At 36.4% G+C, this 16,682-nt stretch overlaps 1 protein-coding gene across 1 annotated transcript; it reads left to right on the top strand.

Annotated features, from left to right (window-relative positions):
- Positions 1 to 1,665: 1,665 nt before the first annotated feature.
- LOC124362037 (L-dopachrome tautomerase yellow-f2-like) lies at positions 1,666 to 12,693 on the top strand. Its single transcript, XM_046816189.1, has 6 exons — positions 1,666 to 1,811; positions 3,544 to 3,796; positions 4,692 to 4,909; positions 8,386 to 8,643; positions 10,145 to 10,416; positions 12,365 to 12,693. The coding sequence occupies exons 3-6, from the start codon at positions 4,742 to 4,744 to the stop codon at positions 12,588 to 12,590; spliced, it is 924 nt and encodes a 307-aa protein (XP_046672145.1). The 5' UTR covers positions 1,666 to 1,811; positions 3,544 to 3,796; positions 4,692 to 4,741; the 3' UTR covers positions 12,591 to 12,693.
- Positions 12,694 to 16,682: the final 3,989 nt, after the last annotated feature.

Below are 16,682 nucleotides of genomic sequence, written 5' to 3'. Positions count from 1 at the left end.
CCTTAATCGATTTAAAGTTTAGTGGGTCGATGAAAAATAAGATTTTTTTGCAGAACTCCACGACGTTCCCCACTACAGTTGCCTTTTCACGTTTTTGCTACAAGACTCGTGTAATCAAAACTACTATGATATAAGTAGGGCTGACAAGGGTTTAGCAAAGCACATAACGTTTCCAAATCTGGGCACACCACTGAGCCTAGGCCTGCAAGGGTGCCACATGGACCTTTCCAATTCAAAGCAATAAGACTCGCGTCGACACTTTTAAAAGTTACCACAAAATGGTAAAATTTTTAAAAGTTTTACAAAAAATGAACTCATGCATTCAAATAAAATTCAATTTGCAAAATTTAATATCACAGTTCTTATTAAACCAACTGCATTTTAAACATTGTTTATGTTTACATATCTACAAACAACATCCAACATTTTTTAAACAATTCATAATTCCATTTCTCATTTATTTATCATTGAAATATTATATAAAATCGTATAGAAATATAAAGGCTGTGAACCAACATTATTAAAAACTGTCAATCATGAACATATTTATATAGAATAAATTTCCTAGTACCCGATTTTGATTATTTTGTTACATCACAACTGTTTTAATGTATTTAATCTCATTTTGTCTCAGTCTATGTTGATATTTATGTTTAAATATCATTTAACAAAGTATGTAATGGTTAGACTAGGGATAAATGCGCGCCAGATGCACAAGTCAAGAAGGTTCAGTGAACAACAAATTTAAGACTGTCAATAGACTTTTTTCCATTGAAATCATTGTCAGGACCAAAGTATTAATACGTGTGACAAGCGTGGAAGAATGACAAGACATAACTCTAAACATAATGCAGTACTTTGAGGACGTTTTGTCTGTGGCCGGAACAACAGTCATTATTATCGCGAAGACTGGGGATTCAAAATTTTGCTGACATCTCAAACATAGGTTGCATATTTTTTGTACTGACGAGGGAAGTTATCTATTTCGCGGAAATTGGTAATTGTCAACATCTAAACCTAGATTTACTTTGATTTTGTCTCGTGATCAATTGTCGACTAGTGTAAGATGTGGGATAATGCCTAGACATAACTTCTAAACATTTGCAGTATGATTATTTTCTGTACTCGCGGACGTGTGACAAGGTCGTTAAGACGGGGATGAATGCGCGCCAGACATAAATCTAAACATAGGTTGCAGTATGTGAGGACGTTGTCTGACGGGAAGTGCTAATCGCGGACGTTGACATGTCGCGAAGACTGGGATGAATTGTTAGCCAGACAATAATCTCTAAACATAGAGTGCAGTATGTGAGGACGTTTCTCGAGAGCGGAAGTGCTATCGCGGACCGTGTGACAAGGTCGCGGAAGACTGGGGAATGAATGCGCGCCAGACATAACTCTAAAACATAGTTGCAGTATTGAGGACGTTGTCTGGTGGCGGGAAGTGCTATCGCGGACGTGTGACAAGGTCGCGGAAGACTGGGGATGAATGCGCGCCAGACATAACTCTAAACATAGGTTGCAGTATGTGAGGACGTTGTCTGACGTGGCGGAAGTGCTATCGGGGACGTGTGACAAGGTCGCGGAAGACTGGGGATGAATGCGCGGCTGACATAACTCTAAACATAGGTTGCAGTGTGGACGGAAAGCTTGACAATGACGCGACGGTAAGTTTTAAAAAAATCGTGGTGGATGACCAGCGAGCCGTAGCCGGACAGTGACAAAACCAGAGCAGGCAGCGACTCCTGTCCAACCATGCGGTCTGTCACCAACTCGACCATGGTGACATACTTTGTTTGTTCTCTTCATTGGTGAGTCAGTCTGTAGTCTGTATAGATATATTTTATTGGTAAAATATTGAAACGTTTTACAGGTATACTTACAGGTAAATATATATAATATATATATATATATATATATATATATATATATATATAAACTCTCTAGTGTTGGGGGATTCATTAAATACTAAATTGTATTATAATACTATATAATTATTATAATTTTTTACATTAGTCTTACGGTAAACATAATGAAGTAAACGAGTAAATCACGAGTAAGTACATACATTAATTATAAACAACCTAGTATAAAAAGATAGCTTTTATCATGTGGCAATGAAAAGCATACGATGAAAGTTTATGTTTATACTTTGTCTCGGGTCTATTGCTCTTGCTTCAATTTATTATATGTAAAATACATATTTTGTAAATTCTAACCTAGAATTCTAAGGAAAAGCGTTTAAATTTTTACAATGTTCATCATATACATGTATTTTAAGCTTTGTGAACATAATCCCTCTTTTTTATAAAACAAAAATCATTTCTTTTATTAACGCAAATTTTCAGATCATAATTAACTGACTCCAGGACATGAAATAAATATATACCTAATATAGAAAAATCTACGTTTCTTAAAAATTATCCTATTAAGATATTGTAGACAGAAAAACTCATAAGACTGGTGATGGTGAGTGAGTAGTGGAGAGGGGCAAGATTAATTTTATCATATAAAAGTATTTAGTTATTTAAAGTATACTTCTTTGGGTAAGTCATAAGTCATTTTTAATTTCCGCAAGTTTAATGTTGTTAACAGTTTGTTATGCTTAATTTTAAAAAGTAAAGTATTTTCTCTTAGATCAATGGCTGCGCTATAAAAGTTTTTATTGTTTTCTCCACGATGCTCACTGCCTTGTTTGTGACCCACCGCACCTACCAAACCAGCCAGTAGTCAAAGTATCTGATTGTTACCTGCAGCCCTGAATTATAGAACCTTTACTATAACTGACGGATCTACAGAAGACAAGAATCTCATTGTTTACCTCTAACTGACAGCACCTAGCGACACTAGAATAAAGTCACTGAGGCAGTGTTTGTTGCCTCTAACTTGCCCCAACCTACACACTAGTAACCGAGAAGACAAAGTAATCTCATTGTTACCTTTAACTTTACAGCACCTCCCTCACTAGCAGTCAATAGTAAACCAGGGCCTATAACTGCAGCACCCTCCCACACTAGCAAAGTATCTGATTTTGTCGTTGCCTTCAGCACCTCCTGCACTAGCAGTACTAGTATACTATTGTCCTCTAACTGCGGTACCTTACACTAGCATTCAAAGTAAACTTATCTTGTGACCTTAACTTCAGCACCTATCAGTCTAGTATGATTTTGCATCTTTAACTGGTACCTCCCACACTGTATTCAAAGTATACTGATTTTTATCCTCTAACTTCAGCACCTCCCAGCACTAGCAGTCCATAGTATTTTATTGTAACCTCTAACTGCAGCACCCTTCCATACTAGCAGTCAAAGTATCTACTTGTTTGCCTATAACTGCAGCACATCCCACACTACAATCTTATATCTGATTGTTGCTTCTAACTGTGAATCTCACTTGCACTAGCAGTCTAAAGTATCTGATTGTTAGCTCTAACTGCGGTATCTTAAACACTAGCAGTCAAAGTAACTTATCTGATTGTGACATTCAACTGCGGCAAAATAGCTCATACTAGCAATCATAGTATCTGATTGTTAGTGCCTCTAGGCACCTCCTGCTCTATCAGTCTAATCATCAGCAGCTAACACCCGGCTGACAGAGGTGCACAGCTGGAATACTCTGCAGTATCAGCACATCAGTGCTGAGGAGAAGACTGCTGCTATCGAGGCACGTAGGTATGTGCCTGAGAACAACCTGGCCCTAGGTCTGGAGCGATGGGGCGACAAGCTCTTCATCTCCGTCCCTAGGTTCAAACCCGGCGTATACTCCACCCTCAACTACATCCAGCTGGACTCCAAGAGTACGTTCTAGCTTTTAATTGTGATTCATTTAATAATACAACCAAAATTAACACATTCAGCGCCATGTCTTTCAAAAATGATACACGACAAAATTATTGTTATGGATCGTGTGTATCATGTATGATACAAAAACCTGTAGCAGAAGCGTGTTTTAAAATCAATAATTCTTTTAAAAACATAGTATTTAAATTATTTTTGAAATCAAACTTGTGTAGGTGATACATTTTTCCTATTAGGCCTGGTCATGAGATTCAAGCCAGTGATAAAAGCATTGTACAATATGTCAGTTTCGATACATATAGCTCAAACTAGAAACTGAATTATGTATCATAAATTTATACAAACGCCCCAATTGGCAACATAGTATTTTTTATGTAAGTTTTTATACGAATGGCTCTGAATTTGTTATATTCATGGAAAACCCTAATTGCCCACGGTGAATGGATTTTGTCATATGTCATGGCGCTCATTAATCATAAATTCTCTGGTGACAACTTTGCAAATCTGCATCAAATTCAAAATCAATTATTTGAGTAAAAATAAAAGGTTTTTGGCGAAAAATGTATTTCAAACTTAGTAGAATTCATATTGATTATGTCCTGTCTTTACATTTCGCTGGAATGCTTTAGCAAGTTATAACTATCACAAAAATCGTTTAACATTATATTTGTGGGCCCATTATATATATATATATATATATATATATATATATATATATATCTTTTAATCGTAACTGAAATATCGTATGACTAAAGAAAGGCAAATTAAACCATTTAATGTTACGAGAAACAAAACAAAAAGGAACCTTTAACAGTGTTTACGGAAACAATAATCAGAGGCAAAACCCCATTCGTCCAATATTATTTCTCTTCCTGAAGAGCATTTTTGGTACAGACAGCAACAGCACTAAGTCTCCGGAACTAATTCCTTATCCAAACCTCGAGATGAACACCCTAGGAGAGAACCGAGGATGGCCACCCAAGCTTGTCTCCGTGTGTCGTATCCGCGCCGATACTTGTGACCGTCTCTGGGCCATTGACTCCGGCACTATCGACCTCGCCACGCAGCCTAAGCAGATCTCGCCTCCCAAGATCATGGTGTTCGACCTTAAGGTAACATGACCCTCTAAGAAATTCACGGTACTTTAGAATTACCCGGAGGCCATTCTGTCCCTAACTACTATTTGTCGTTAGTCTATAAAGTAGGTAAAAACACATTATTAAATGGAAACATTTAAAGTTAAAATTTACGAGCATTCACGTAATCTGAGCTTGAAGTTAGGTACTATATCGAGGGGAGTTTTTATTTTTTCAACACCAAAGGCGCCATCAAACCTTGCATTAATGTCCAGCAGCATTTTCGATAGGTACTTTCCCGACCTCAGATCACGTTCCAGATCGTCCAACTTCTCCGACCTCAGATCACGTTCCAGATCGTCCAACCTCTCCGACGTCAGATCGCGTTCCAGATCGTCCAACTTCTCCGACCTCAGATCACGTTCCAGATCGTCCAACCTCTCCGACGTCAGATCGCGTTCCAGATCGTCTAACTTCTCGGACCTCAGATCACGTTCCAGATCGTCCAACTTCTCCGACCTCAGATCACGTTGACTTTGGTGGCCCCAGCACTTATGGCAAAAAAAAGAAAATCGGTCCTCGAGATAGTAACAAAATTCAAGTTGAGATCACCTGAGCGCTCGTAAAAGTTGCTTTGGTACTACCAGTAACTTATTGAAGATACCCTAATCTATAACGCGTTGACCCCCACGAAAAGTACTTGGAAAACGCAACTTCCCTTGTTGGTTTTCATTAGAGCTGAAGGCACTAGTCATTTTGAAAAAGAAGCTGCACGTCAAGTTCAAAAAGTCATTAAAAGACTCTGACTACTTGGAATTTCGTAGTGTTCGTGCAAGGTGTAGGACTCTATCCGCCTCCTGTTACAGGGGACTATATACTTCGTATTGAAAACTCCATACCAAGCAATGTGAAGGTCTTCTGGGGACACATCAGGAATATGAAACGCAAGTCTTCAGCACTTTCCAACCTGTACCTTGACAACGTGACAGCGGACACCCCTAAAGGCATATGTGACTTGTTTGCTTCTTATTTCTCTTCTGTATACAGGCTCCCACAAAACACTTCCAGTTCCTTTGGAGCTGGAAACCTCATTCCATCTGTCAGGTTTTCACATCTCATGTGAAGAAGTGGAGGAGACATTAGCTGGGGCTGGATGAAAGGAAGGGCGCGGGGCCAGATGGGATTCCCCCCAGTAGTATTGAAGTTTTGTAGTGGTATCTTGGCTCCACATGTCACCCAATTATTTTAATGCTCTTCTAAACTCTGGGCATTTTCCCTAAGAACCTGAAGTCGAGCTTTATTGCACCTATCCTGAAAAGTGGTGATCCAGTAAATGCCAAGAACTACAGACCTGTTGCAATTCAGCCTGCCCTAGCCAAAGTTTTTGAGTCCTTGGTCTTACGTAGACTTTCATTTGAAGCCAAGAACATCATCTCTCCAGCTCAACACGGTTTTATGAAGGGAAGGTCGGCAACAACCAATCTCGTGACTTTGCAGAATGACATTACATCCTCCTTCAGATTGGGCCACCAGGTCGATTGCGTTTATCTTGATTTGTCAAAGGCTTTCGACAGGATAAGCCACATTCATCTCCTAGCAAAAACTTAGGACTTGGGGAGTGACTGGATCTCTCTTGATGTGGTTCGAGAGTTACCTGGCGAATCGTCTCCTCGTCGTGCGTCATGCCGGTGAGACATCTTTTGCATTTGAGGCGGTGTCTGGGGTTGCCTCAGGGTTCTCTGCTGGGACCTGCCCTTTTTTCTATCTTCATTAATGACCTTCAGAATGTCGTCACATCGTCTAGCCTGTTAATGTTCGCGGATGACGCCAAGGTATATAGGGAGATATCCACACTTCAAGACTGCGCCTCTCTGCAATCTGACTTGGAAAGTGTCGTCTCCTGGTGTGTGCGGGATGGCATGGATATAAATTTCGCAAAGTGCTCTGTGGTCTCATTCCATCGCTCAGCTAGGGTCATAGTCTTCAACTATGAGATGGAGGAACCATACTGAATCGCTCAAGTACAGTTAAGGATTTGGGAGTTATCTTGTCCTCGTCACTGAGCCCTGAACAGCATCTGTCTGCAATTACTAGGAAAGCCACTATTTGCCCTCGGTCTTATATTTTAGGACTTCTCGAGATGGGTTTTTCACCATGGACACTTCGGGCCCTGTACGTCCAGTTGGTTCGACCAATATTGGAATACTGTTCGCCTGTATGGTCTCCCTACCTGTTGGGTCAGGTTGAACTCGTTGAAAGAATTCAGATAAGATTCATCAGGCTGATTGGGTTGAGACTTGGATTTGCCTACGACGGGGTTCCTGTTGAAGATCTGCAACGCCACTTTGGGCTCCTACCCTTGAGCACCAGACGCCAAATTGCTGACCTGATGTTCTTGAAGAAGATTTTGTCGTCGTCTTGTGATTCCCCGAGACTTTTAGAGAGGATCAATCTTCGTTGTCCCCCCGACCATCTTCAAGATCTGTGCAGCTTTTCGAGAGGGAATTCCTCGCTACGAACTATGCGTACAACAGTACAATACCGAGAATTCACAGGTTGGGAAATGGTCTTCCTGCGCATATTGATTTGTTCAGCATGTCCGACACATCATTCAAGAGGAGAGGTCACTAAATATCTCTCTGGCCACACGTGAAACTCTGACACTGAACGTTATATTTTGCTTGCTGTTTTTTTTGTTTTTGTTTTTTTTTTTTGTTAACATTTTGTTTATATTTAATGGCATCAAAACCCTGCATGTATTGTCGCATATTGTATATTTCACTGAATAGAGATGGTTTCTTTGTGAATGTTATATATTGCTTGCTATTTTCTTAACACTTTTGTTCATATATTATTATAATAGCATCAAAATTTGCATGTATTGTAGCATGTTTTATATTTTTGGCTAAATGGAAATGGTTTCTTGTGATTTTTTTTTTTTATATATATCAATGAACATAGGCTACGCTAAATCTTTATTTTTTTCTTTCGTATTGTATTTGTTTCATATGCATATGTATGTCTCAGTAATATATAAAGTAACTCTATATTTTATACGCTACCGGTACTTTAATTAAGTCTTTTTTACGGTTCCACCTTCATGTTGCACTTGTTTATGAACTATATTGCTGTTGTAATTTTTCTTTTTATTCACGATGTTGATGTTATTTGGCACTTGTTTTGCTTATTTTTTTGCTTCTGTTTGCTTTAGCATGTATGCATGTAAACTATTTATGTAAGTTGTCTATATCAAGCCTCTTGTATTTTCTCAATACCTATAACAAATGTGAAATGGTGTATACCGTATGTAAATAAATAAATAACTGCAGGTAGTAGATAGGGATAGAGTGGGCTCTGAATAATAACAAAGTACCGAGAAGTTTTTATCCATTCCAATTAGTGAATGCTGATTATTATAGTAGAGATAGACGTAGATGGATATTAGCAAAATCCTGTTTCAACTCGATTTGTGGGTATAAGGGGTGGTAACATCATTGAGCACTGTCTTTCAGAGCGACCAGCTCCTGTTCTCCTACCCTCTCAAGGACAAGACCGATTATAACGAGAAGTCTCTTTTCCCCACCATCACAGTGGATGTGACTTCCGCCAACTGCGACCACGCCTTCGCTTACCTTCCCGACGTCTACAACTACAACCTGGTCGTGTACAGCATGCAGACCAACGATACGCACACTGTCACCCATAACTATTTCCACTTCGATCCCTTAGCCGGGGACTTCTCTAACAGCGGGTTCCACTGGCAATGGCAGGTAAGCAGTACTTCATGAGCTAGAGGACATCCCTAGGGATTCAACCCCCCCCCCATAATTTGAATACATGGCACCTCCAGAAGCTTTAGAACTTTAGTTTGTTCACTCCATAAACTACATAAAGAAACATAAATAGCCGTTTCTGCTCAGTCAGAAGAAGTGAGTAGATTTTGTGACAACTGAAATATTATTAATTTATTCTCATGGTATTTACACACGTAGGGTACTCAATATTTCAAAAACCGTTCGAGATGCAAAACGTTAATTACAATTTTTTTAGAAATGTCATAAGTAATCCAGAACACTTTTTTCTTGATTTGTAAATTTTGAGATTTGAACGCCAGTTCTTATGAAAAGACGTGTTACATAGCATATATGGAGAGGTCAGTGTAAAAGTTAACTAAGTCTGCAAAACCTTATTTTGAGAAAAATGCTTCCAAAGTTGGGGAAACCGTAATTAAATCCAAAATTCCTATTTACAGCTTTTAAAGGCAAATTTACATTGCTAATGCCTAAAGTAACATTACAGCAAGTTTTGTGCATGTTTCATTAATTATGAATCTACGACAGACGTTTGTGTAGGATTGTTGGACTTGGTCAATTTTCTTTCTGAAGGAATTTTAAAAGAAAATTACATCTTCTCAAATTTATTTAGCAATAATTTTTACTTTTTACAGTATACTAGTATAGCGTTTTTATTATGTTATTTTATTCGGGCATTTACATAAAACACACATCATCGTTGTCTTCATATAAGTTTTTTTGAACTGGCCTCCTGTTGGGATAAAGCTTGTGCTGTTGGAATTGCAATAAATCTGTCATTGGTCTTCCCATGGTAAAACTTTTGAAAATATTAAATTCACGACAAGGAGCGAGATCACTACACGTAAGTATCTTTAATAGGAATTTAAAGGGCAAACCCTTTACAAATTAAAAAATAATAAGATTTATCTTATCTTAAGTCGTCACAGGTTGTTTCGTCAATTTTTTCAGGGTTTAACAGTCTCCTTAAATGGTTTTGAGGTGAAAAGTCACCTCTTGAAATTTCGATTATTTTAAACCGAGGTGCTTTACTTTTTGAGATTTCAATTACATTATTTTAAACAAATCGTCTGCCACAAAGGTTGGCTGATATTTGTTGCTTTCCCTTTCAGTAATTCCAAATTCACTGTTATTACGAATTTAGGAGTGATTTGGCACCAAAAACTTCATATCAATGTAAAGAACTAAAAAAGTTAGAAGATAATAATGAAAAGCGTTGCATATTTTGGTTTGAACCGAAGGAAACATAATACATAGAGCTAAAAGAAAATAATAAATAAAAGGGGGTTAGTTTTGGGCTCTAGGGGTTGTGTAGAAATTTTCGGTAACTTCTATTCTGCTATTGAGGACAATTGCAAAAGGCTGATTTTGAGTACAAAATCTACCTAAAATTATTTGGTTTACGATGTCACTTATGAAGATGCACCCTTAAATACATTTAAGATCTTGTTAATTCCAGGATGGAGTCTTCGGACTAGCACTCTCACCCGTGGACCGAGAGGGGTTCCGGATCGTGTACTTCCACGCTCTGGCCTCAACGATGGAGTTCGCCATTTCGTCCAAGTACCTTCAGAACTCGACGCTGGTGCGGGACAACGCTCGGGCGTTCAAGGTGTTGGGTAACCGAGGAGTCAACGGTCAGTCTTCCGCCTCCTTCTTGGACGAGGAGACCGGTGTGCTCTTTTACACCTTGATCAATCGCAACGCAGTCGGCTGCTGGAACACATTCAAGTATGAGGAAATAACGCCAATTAGGAATACAACTTTTGTTCCTTGCTTTTTACTTTTTATCTGAAGTCCAGGTCACCTGAGTTTCTGAAGTTCCTCACCGCGGCATTTACATACAGGAACCAATTACCGGAAAACGGCTGCATTAGAGCATTCTAGTACGAATTCTGCTGATATAATGAAATGATCATTGTTTCCAATATAGTCGGTCTGGAAAATTGTGGTTGCCCTCAGTAATCTGATAACAGACTATCAACAGTTCTGTCCCTGCCTCCCCCCCCCCCCCAGTGTACACACTCACATCTCTGTAATGGATAAATGTATGGTAGCATACACATATACTTAGTGCCCTCATTATTATGTTAGGTGCCCTCAGGTTTGGTTATATAGGTTAGGTTAGGTTGGGTTAGGTTAGGTTGGGTTAGGTTAGTTCAGGTTAGGTTAGGTTAGGTTCTAGATTACCAAAGAATATTAGACAAATTACATAGCATCCTACAGTGAGTAATTAAAATCACATGGTTTGATAATTTTTTTTATTATCTTTCTGTACAGAATAAAAATGGAGGAATGAAATGTTTGAAAGGCGTTGCAATAGGCCATGGTTTTTCTGAATTTTATTACATAGTCGACTATATACCACACAATTAAGATAGCTTATGATCATAATGTTTGATTATTATTCCCTGGAGTCTACAATTTTCTGAATTTTACTGGGTGTAGGCATTTGCAATAAATGGGTTCAGAATAAAATGGATGACACCAGTAACGTGGCACCATATCTCATATTTTGTTAATATTGAAGTCGAGAGCAGGAATAACAACGTAATCCCTGTCTGTTAAATAATAAGGTTAACTTATTACGAACGCCCAACTCATTCAACCGTATCTTTTAGGTCAATTAGTGGTTAATAAACCTTCTATACAACTGACAGCAACTATCCGTCACCAGCGGAAGTATCAGGCGTAAAACTACGATTTGGTGTTCACACAGCTGACTCTGTCGCTGATTTTAGCGGTGAAATCAATTTTGGGATTAGAATGCATTTTTATAGTAAATTCAAAGCCCTTTAAGATGACTTCTCCGAATGCAGAAAAGGTAGAATGAAACTTTGTTGATCAAGTAACGTGACAGTATAGGTATTCGAGGTATGAAATGTATGACATTTTGTAATCAGGCCCAATTATAGACAATTAGAGATGAAAATGTGAAATTTTTATAGCTTTAGAACATAAATATTTTATTTGTAAAAAATATTCGTTAAGAAAAATATTAAAACAATATCACTATTTTATTATATTTAAGTAAAAAATATAATTTTCTTAAGCTACAATACGAATACAACACTCGTGTACAACTAACAAATTTCACATTTTTATCTTCAGCCATTTTTTTATTTTTTCTTGATTAAAATATTACCCAAATTTCCTACTTTAAATGCATGTAATTTAATGTGAAGTAATAAAAAGATTTCTACTATTTTTGAATTTAGGGAAGCTATCCTAAATAGCAATGCGATTTTACATAAAAAATTCTAAATTCACAATAGCTCACAACACCCTAATAAACGCATGCGTGGATGATTGCTTAAATGTGCACGTATTTTGGCTAAGCGTTAGCGCAGCCTATTTTTTAGGAGCCTGGCCTTTTTCTTCTAGTTCTTCTAACCACCCGTAAGATATATAGAGACAGAATTGAGTTTGATAATGATGCATGCTCCTCTATGGAATTTGGCTGAGCGTTAGCGAAGCCTTGCACTAGGGGTTACCTCAACAACACAATGAACTATGGACATAGGCAAGATGGAGTATGATGATATGCATGTACCTCCATGGTATGTCAATCATTCTATAGACTCTTACGTTATACAGGTAGTATTCAAGGTGTGGTCTTCTCTATTGAAATTCAACAACCTGTTTAATAGATTCTCACTCTTAGTCTTCCACTGTTCAGGGGCGAAGAGTACGAGACGAAGAATCTGGGAGTGGTTGCGGAGGACGAAGAGACCATGACGTTTCCGAATGACTTAAAGGTCGACAAGAAGGGGACACTGTGGGTCCTCAGCACCCCGCTGCCAGAATTCTTCTTCAGTAACCTCAATTCCAAGAACACCAACTTCCGGATCTTCACAGCGCCCGTCCGTCAAGCCATCAAGGGCACCGTGTGTGATGAGATATAAAACTCATCTTTCAATTTATGTACAAATACTGTCAGGTGATTAAAGTCTTGCAAATGCTCATCTAGTTTCCTTCCCACAAGCAGATGATTTGATTGATTTGTTAATAATTGATAGTGAAGAAGGTTATGGGACTACTTAATTATTTTCCTCCCAGCAAACAGTTACCATAGTACATATATCAATCTACAACATATCTCTCCATACACGAGCGGTGTGTTGCAATTCCAAAACGATTATTGAATCCAGTAATTTGGATTAATTATCATCACAAAACCATTATGAACCAGCCATAATGTTATATTTCCATTCATTAGGAATTATTGTTTCAAATGTAATCACTGAAGTAGGCTACTACATTTTGATTCGTAAGACATATATACGAACAAGCGATACTTTTCTTATATTGTGGGTGTGTTAACTACAACTGTTTTGTATTTCTAAAGAAATTTTCAGATTTTTCAGATAACAACCTTTAAGTTAACTTAGTTAAGCCACGCAGGCACGTACAAAAAATGTAATTCTTTAATAAGTTATTTGACTGTTATATTTATATTTTTGACGCTAATTACTAAGACTTTTGCTTTTACAAACCATAAGCTCAGGAAGGACATTGTTTTATTTCAATAAAACATAACTTAATTGTTTCACAAATACTAAACAAGGATTTTAATAATCATTAAATATATGGTATTCGGGTTCCAGAACATTAAAATGCCATAAAATTAATTAATACTTCTATCAATGGTCAAATATAAAATATTAAACCTTTTGAAATATTTTTTTAAGTAACAGTTAGTAGCCTATATCAAATTTTTAAGCTGCAAAACACAAAACAATAAGTCTACAAGTCTACTAGTTTTCGAAGGTTTACTCCAAACAATTTTAGGTGGGTTCAAAAATGTAGTTTATTCGTAGTTTTCGTTTAAGAAATGTAAAATTCTGTTGCCCAAATAAGCAACATTTTAAAATTAGCTAAAGGATAAAGGTTAATATTTCCGATAACTTGAGATAAAGATCTACCTTTATACTCAGAATTTTATGTTTCTAGCGTGATGGGAAATGTCTCATATTTTGTCTCTTTTTACAAATTTGTAGAAATATACCTATTTCAATCACGTTGTGACAGAATGTATGGGAAATTGTTTATTGTCTCCACTAACCATAACCTTCAGACTCCAAAACCTATTCACGTTGTAAATGACAAAGGCTTATGCAACATCATTCGGGCCTGTGAACACGATAATTACCGTAATTTACAACTCAATAAACTCGGTGTGGAAGTATTGGCCATCAGTGATCATGCAATAAAGGTTTAGTGTTGGCTGTGCAATATTTGCTATGAGGCCCTTTTCAATAAGTAACACAAGTAAAACTTCATTTTATGACATCAAGATATTATAAATATTTTATTTTTAGGCATTGTTAGTATTCGTTATGTTACAACAGTATAGTAGGTTGGAATTTGTTACTAACTACCTCGCATGTGTTTTAATACGCCCTGAACGCATTTTTTGTTGTTATATACATGACGTTTATTTTTATAGTGCAAAAATATGCAAAAATGTTGTATACCAGCTGTACATCAATGATGTCATAAAGCCTTTAAATATTATTATATAATGTATTTCCTTGTAGCATAATGATTATTCATAGTTCGTATTATTTATGATTATCTTACTATTTTTAATAAATAGGGACAAACATTTTTTAAATAAGCAGACATTCCTTAGGATGTGTTATTTTATTTTAGCTGTAGGCGATTGTGAATTTATATTTTATATTAGCTAATGTTGATACGAATGTGGGGTGCAAAATGTGGGAAAATATTTTCAGGATACAAACATTATCAAGTATTAAGGAAATCAAGTTTTATAATCAATGTTATAATACAACGACAGTTCTACAAATATTTAAATATATTCGTATTTTATAGTAGCCTAGTTGTAAAATATTTTGATTCAAAAGGAAATGGAAGCATTTGTCGTGCTCAAATCCTGTCTGTGACCCACTTTTTATCAGTACAATTGTCCTTGTACTGTATCAACTTTCCTCCTCATTCAGGCCCACGAGAACCACTGGAGCAAAATAAGACTTAAAAAGGCATCGGCCTCCTTTTTTAATAAAAAAAGTCGTGATTCAATTTTTAATACGTGGTACAAGACTTGAAACAAAACCACATTTGCACTACAGTTCTTAATTTAAAGTATATTTTGTATGTAAAAGCGTATTTTACTTTTTGAGTACAGTTTGTTGTTGTCTATGGACAGTTAGAAAGGATAATAGGATTTCGGTCATTTGCCATAGATTGGTATTTGTGAGTTTGGGTTTGCCATCATTTGTCCGCTGTTTATTTTGCTTTTTTTTGTTCAGTTTGTTGTTTGTTGTGTATGGACAGTTAGAAAGGGTAATAGGATTTCGGTCATTTACCATAGATTGGTACTTGTGAGTTTGGGTTTGCCATAATTTGTCCGCTGTTTATTTTGCTTTTTTTGTTCAGTTTGTTGTTGTGTATGGACAGGTTAGAAAGGATAATAGGATTTCGGTCATTTACCATAGATTGGTATTTGTGAGTTTGGGTTTGCCATAATTTGTCCGCTGTTTATTTTGCTTTTTTGTTCAGTTTGTTGTTGTGATGGACAGTTAGAAAGGATAATAGGATTTCGGTCATTTACCATAGATTGGTATTTGTGAGTTTGGGTTTGCCATAATTTGTCCGCTGTTTATTTTGCTTTTTTTTGTTCAGTTTGTTGTTGTCGATGGACAGTTAGAAAGGATAATAGGATTTCGGTCATTTACCATAGATTGGTATTTGTGAGTTTGGGTTTGCCATAATTTGTCCGCTGTTTATTTTGCTTTTTTGTTCAGTTTGTTGTTGACGATGGACAGTTAGAAAGGATAATAGGATTTCGGTCATTTACCATAGATTGGTATTTGTGAGTTTGGGTTTGCCATCATTTGTCGCTGTTTAGTTTGCTTTTTTGTTCAGTTTGTTGTTGACGATGGATGGTTAGAAAGGATAATAGGATTTCCATTTGCCATAGTTTGGTACCTGGATATTTGGTTTTGCTATTGTAGCATTTGCTGCATAGGTAATTTAAATATACTAATAATAATATATTAATGTAATAATATATTAGTAAATATATTATTAATATGTTAGTTATATTAGTATTATATAATATATTAGTAAATATAGTATAAATAGCTACGACACGCGATTTTCAGCGTCTTTTTGGTGTTTCTTTGGTTTTGGTATTTGGGTTTGGCATAATTTATCTTTGTGTGTGTGTGTTTTTTTTTCATAAAAAAATAAGTCATCTCCAGCCTTTGGGTTTGACAGTTTATATAATTTTAGGCCCTACTTAATACTTAAAGGAAAAGTATGTATTAGGGTAAGGTTCTATAAATTTATTTTTAAAGCAAGTAACGGGGGAAACTTTTTATATCAATCCTGTAGACCGTCACCATAATAGAACTGGTCTACGACCTTATTTTAACAAACCTTGTCCTATTTCCTAAAAGGTCCTTAGAACGTGAGAAGAAACAAACTCACGTTCTATCCTTAAAAGTTATTGAGTAAATAATCCAAAAATATAACTAGTTCACCTTCTAAATAAATTGTGATGAAAATCTAATTACCATTAAAATCACTGGTGTATGGAGTAGAAACTGTGATTACTTCTAAAAGGTTAAAAATTGCCATTCAGATTTTTAACAATCATTTAATTAAAAAAGAAACTAAACTTTAAACTTACTTTACTACATCATTACCTTAAAATTCGCACAATACCTAAATATAAATTAAAAGCTCATTTATAACAATTGTGGGGTACGGTAAGACACTGCTTATTATAAGAGTGTTTTTATTTTAAAACCTTGTTTAATTTATGTTACTATAAAAACGCAATGCTATGGAATATATCAGGAATGAATTAAATCCCACCGATCAGCTTGAAAAAGAAACGCCCGAAACATACTGAATTTGTATAACAATGTATTTGATTTCAAATGGTTACATTTTCTTTATGATGATGATTATGACTTCTCAGTTAAACATCTATATTCAGAATGTAAAATCCAAAAACTCTTAAT

Source organism: Homalodisca vitripennis, chromosome 5 (assembly GCF_021130785.1).
Source record: "Homalodisca vitripennis isolate AUS2020 chromosome 5, UT_GWSS_2.1, whole genome shotgun sequence".
NCBI classification, from domain to species: Eukaryota; Metazoa; Arthropoda; class Insecta; order Hemiptera; family Cicadellidae; genus Homalodisca; species Homalodisca vitripennis.
The sequence above is the reverse complement of the archived record's forward strand: the minus strand, read 5'-3'. Positions and strand labels throughout refer to the sequence as shown.

Bases quoted from the DNA above. Each gene is read 5' to 3' on its own strand.
- LOC124362037 (XM_046816189.1), top strand. From the start codon at position 4,742: ATGAACACCCTAGGAGAGAACCGAGGATGGCCACCCAAGCTTGTCTCC. The intron at 4,910-8,385 runs GTAACATGACCC...ACTGTCTTTCAG, and splicing joins TCATGGTGTTCGACCTTAAG to AGCGACCAGCTCCTGTTCTC. The intron at 8,644-10,144 runs GTAAGCAGTACT...TGTTAATTCCAG, and splicing joins GGTTCCACTGGCAATGGCAG to GATGGAGTCTTCGGACTAGC.